Here is a 5,000-nt window from a genome sequence, read left to right as displayed (position 1 = left end):
ATGATCATATTTGGGCTCCATCTTGTCCTGCTTACTCTAAAATCAAACATCAGGAGGTCAGTGTTTGACCGTAAACATGCAGGAGATGAGGGAAAACTATTAATCAAACAGTTCACAACCTACAAATGTGTGTGAAAAACAGACACACAACTACAGCTGGAATGATTAATTGACTGCAGTCCAGTAAAAATGAGTTGTTTCCTTCATGTCTGTGCTGTTCAACATTGGTTCCACCGTTGGGTTTCACACGGACCCTTATTGTGACGCACATAAGTCCAGGCCACACCCCCAGTTGGATGTTAGTTCCAGGTTCAGTTGGATCCAAATGGGTTTGAGATTAGACGGTAGAGATGGGACTGGACTGGACCAGTTTACATCTGGACCTGGACTGGACTGGACCAGTTTACATCTGTATACTTTTGAAATATTTAATTTGAAATATACAAGACCTAAAAAAGAATTTAAAAAAAAAAGAAATATATAAGAACTATGCAAAAATACACTAAAACCCGCAAGAAATCCACTAAAATGCAGTTAAATATGTATCTATCTATAGATATTTTTCTATGTACTTTTATACTGTTGTTGTTCTTATTTCTATAAAGATATTTTTATATGTACTTTTAAAATATTTAATTTGAAATTTACTAAAACTATGCAGACAAACACTATAATACACAAGAAAAACACTAAAATATACCAGACTGCATACATCTGTGTTTATACTTTTATACTGTTGACATTGTTTTTATTTCTTTACAGATATTTTTATATACACATGATGTCATATTTATAGATGCCATTGGACTTTGTTGTTGTTTATACCTATACATATTTATATATAGACTTTTATACTGTTGGTATTGTTGTTGCACTTCGCTCTGCTGTTTTTGTTCTGCACTTCAGTGTGTACTGTGTTTAGGTTAGGGTTTTAAATGGGCCATTATTTTATGTAGGTATTTTAAAGCTAAATTTTAGACGTATATTTTACTTTATTTTTTAAATTAGCCTTAGATTTTAGTTGATTTTAATGTATTAATTTATTTATTAGTTAGTTATTTATTAGGATAGGAAAGGTTAGGAAACCACTGCTCAGGAGAGGCAACAAACACAAGAGATTTATTTGGGCCAAGAAACCCAAGGAATGGACATTAGACCAGTGGAAATCTGTGCTTTGGTCTGATGAGTCCAAATTTCAGATCTTTGGATCCAACCGCCGTGTCTTTGTGCGACGCAGAAAAGGTGAACGGATGGATGCTACATGCCTGGTTCCCACCGTGAAGCATGGAGGGGGAGGTGTGATGGTGTGGGGGTGCTTTGCTGGTGACGCTGTTGGGGATTTATTCAAGATTGAAGGCAACCTGAATCAGCATGGCTACCACAGCATCCTGAAGTGACATGCCATTCCATCCGGTCTGCGTTTAGTTGGACCATCATTTATGTTTCAACAGGACAATGACCCCAAACACACCTCCAGGCTGTGTGAGGGATATCTGACCAAGAAGGAGAGTGATGGAGTGCTGCGCCAGATGACCTGGCCTCCACAGTCACCGGACCTGAACCCGATCGAGATGGTTTGGGGTGAGCTGGACCGCAGAGTGAAGGCAAAAGGGCCAACAAGTGCTAAGCATCTGTGGGAACTTCTTCAAGACTGTTAGGAAACCATTTCAGGTGACTACCTCTGGAAGCTCATCAAGAGAATGGCAAGAGTGTGCAGAACAGTCATCAGAGCTAAGGGTGGATACTTTGAAGAAACTAGAATATAAGAGATGTTTTCAGTTATTTCACACTTTTTTGTTAAGTACATAATTCCACATGTGTTCATTCATAGTTTTGATGCCTTCAGTGAGAATCTACAATGAAAATAGTCATGAAAATAAAGAAAATGCAAAGAATGAGAAGGTGTGTCCAAACTTTTGGCCTGTACTGTATATATATATATATATATATATATATATATATATATATATATATATATATATATATATATATATATATATATACACACACACACACACACACACACACATATATATATATATATATATATATATATATATATACACACACATACTTTTTGTGGTTATTGTCTCAGATGGGTCTGGAATAAAGAACAAGTCTGTTTCACATTTTTCTTTTTTTCTTTTCTTTTTTTCATTTGTTCAAATAATCATTTAACCGAACCTAAGAAAATAATCAGTAGATTAATGGATTATAACACTAATTCAGTGTGTGCAGCTGCAGACAGGAGTCTGCACAGCTGCACGGCTGCGGTTGAGTTGACTGAAGACAGTGGGCGGGGCTTAGTTACAGCTATAGGCGGGGCTTAAAGCTCTGTTTTCCAAGCAGAAGGAAGGGGCATTCACATGAGCTGGGAAACCCCGGAAAGCAGACACTTGACAGTCTACAAAAACTATTAAAAACACCTACAACGGTGAAATGTCATGAAAAATGTCCAGAGTGGAGCAGTAAATATGCAACCAAACCTGGTACACGACGTCTGTATACAAACGGTATATTTATAAAATGACTTCAAACACGGAAATATTATATTATTGAATACAAATAGAATAGAATAGAATAGAATAGAATAGAATAGAATAGAATACCTTTAGTGTCATTATGTACGACGGTTTTAAAGGAGACAGCTGTCTTGTGGTGCGTATATATTATTACCATAGAATATTACAATATTACATCAACAACAAGAACACCATTAGTAGTTTTCGTCGCACAACCAAGTATCAACAGCAGGACAAAGTCATAGTAAAAACAGATGTTATTCCAGTTTATAATGAAAGAACACACACAGTTCTTACCATAGTGGTGGAGTCAGAGGACAGGCAGCTCTAGTGTTTCCATCGTGCGTCAAAGTCCGACTGAGACTGAGTGTGTTTGAGTTTGAGGGGAAGTAAACAGAGGAAGTGCACAGCAAAAAAAAAAAAACAAAAAAAGAAAGAAAGAAAAGTAAGTGAACAGCATCAGTCCGGAGGTGGATGAGCTGAATGTCACACACCACTGACTGTGTTCACCCACTGTCATGGGGGTTTCGTTTTCCCTTTTCTTCTGTTATCTGAGATGGGAAAAAAAATAAAAAATTCATCCGACAAATGCTGAATCACACAACGTCACCTCCCACTGAAATATGTGGTGTTTTCCTGTGGAAACATTCTGAAAATGAACCCGTGAGGGAAAGAAGTCTGTAGTTAAAGGTCAGGAAAAGTGTGTGAACAGTGGAAATCTGAGAGATGGATAATACAGCTAATGCTAATGCTAACAGATGGTCTGTGTAAGCGCTTATAATGGATAATACAGCTAATGCTAAAGCTAATGCTAATGTAAAGTCTGCCCCAGTGCTTTGACAGCTGTTTCTTTCAGTTCACTCACTCGTCTGTTCAGTCCGGTTCTTGTAACTACTGTTTATCTAATACCTCTGACTTCTTCCAGACAGACAGGTTCCACTAACAGGACTGTCAAATATTTTGTTCTGCATGTTTGACTGAACTCGGAGTTCACATCTGGCATGAACTCACGCGCATCTATCACACATACTTCTGACACCTCGCGCTTCCGCAGCCACGCCCCTTTATCCATATATGGCCACTTCTGGTTCCAAAAAAAGCAAGGGAGGAAGTTGTTTTCTTCAAAACGATGACAGAAAAACAACATGAATGTATGGAGAGTAATAGAGGAACACCAAAATAAACTGAATTCATGGCCCTCAAGAGACATGAGCTTAATTGGAAGAATATTTTGAACCAAACTGGAGAGTATCCCCAGGTGTATCTATCCAGCATATTCATTAGCTATTCCAAATAGTGCTATTAAAAAAAACTTAATCAGATTAATTTTGATTATATTTGGAAAAAGAAAATCCACTACATTTAAAGAGTTGAACTTACCAAAGATTTTGAGGATGGTGGCCTTCAAGCTACTGATTTGGACTCTTTAAATGGAACCTGCAAAATTAACTGGCTAAAATCCTGTTTGAATTATAATAACTTTTAGTTTCATATCCCCAGAGTCATTTTTAAGAAATTGGGAGGGATTGAACTATTTCTCAAGTGTGACTTTGCCATTTCAGTAGTGGGAATATTCTATCGTACAGGGATTTTTGTCAGAAATATGATTTTGCTTGCAGCAACAAGACTTATGATTCCATTATCAAAGCCATTCCAAATTCCATTCTCTGCATAATCAGAGGAATCCAAATCCAGTCACACCTTATTTACCTCAGCTTTTAACTGGAGGATCCAGCTTTAAAGAACTAAAAATCCCCAATAAAATAATTAGGAAAATCCTCAACTACAATTCAAATCCCATCCTGTCCTATACAAACTCTATTTCTCAATTTTATACTCATAAATCAATACGAATTTTGCAAACCCAGTATTTAAAGTTTCCTGTAAACCCAAAAGCCAAAGAAATTCATTTTAAAATTTTGAATGGCGTCTGTCCCTCCAATGATCTGATAAAACAACAATTTGGTTTTGAAACAAATAACTGTGTTTTCTGTCATGAGACTGAAACCACAGTTCATTTATTTTTCCATTGTATGTATGGAAGCCTTTGGACTGGACATTTAATTTATGACTGGCTTCACACAAACGTTTGCCTTCCTGAAGAATTTTCTCTAATGGTCATTACTTATGGACATATACTGGACAGTGTCAAAGACAGCTTTGTACTAAATAATATCGTCATTCTGGGTCAATTTTACAAACACAAATATAAACATTTGAAGATGAAACCCACTTTTTCCAGTTTCCATCATGAGTTTCTGCTCTAGATGAAAACTCTCCATCACATGCAGAGTAAACCTGCACTGAAGCTTCTATCAATTATTGAAGAATAGAATTTGTACAACAAGCCCTAGCCCCCCACCTCATTTTATTTGTTAATTATTTTTATTTTTATTTCTTTTTTTTTCTTTTCAAAAATTGCAGTCTTCATGGTTGTTGACATCTACATATGTATTCCTATTTGCATCTGTGCTTTTG

The 5,000-nt window shown here is 36.5% G+C and overlaps 1 protein-coding gene across 3 annotated transcripts in view; it reads right to left on the bottom strand.

Moving 5' to 3' along the window:
• Nucleotides 1–3,325, bottom strand: part of LOC115416051 (mitogen-activated protein kinase kinase kinase 8-like) — a 20,360-nt gene extending 17,035 nt beyond the window's left edge. The window contains exons 1-2 of one of the 3 annotated variants that reach the window (XM_030129757.1): nucleotides 2,820–3,325; nucleotides 1–36 (exon numbers count right to left, since the gene is read on the bottom strand). The exon at nucleotides 1–36 is cut by the window's left edge and continues 324 nt beyond it. In XM_030129757.1, coding sequence (XP_029985617.1) covers nucleotides 1–36; nucleotides 2,820–2,822 — 39 coding nt within the window. In that variant the 5' untranslated portion in view covers nucleotides 2,823–3,325. Of the gene's footprint in view, nucleotides 113–2,819 lie in introns of those variants that run through there. The other 2 variants (XM_030129759.1, XM_030129758.1) reach the window with 2 other exon arrangements.
• Nucleotides 3,326–5,000: the final 1,675 nt, after the last annotated feature.

The sequence above is a fragment of the Sphaeramia orbicularis genome, unplaced genomic scaffold, assembly GCF_902148855.1.
Source record: "Sphaeramia orbicularis unplaced genomic scaffold, fSphaOr1.1, whole genome shotgun sequence".
In the NCBI taxonomy this organism is placed as follows: Eukaryota; Metazoa; Chordata; class Actinopteri; order Kurtiformes; family Apogonidae; genus Sphaeramia; species Sphaeramia orbicularis.
The sequence above is the reverse complement of the archived record's forward strand: the minus strand, read 5'-3'. Positions and strand labels throughout refer to the sequence as shown.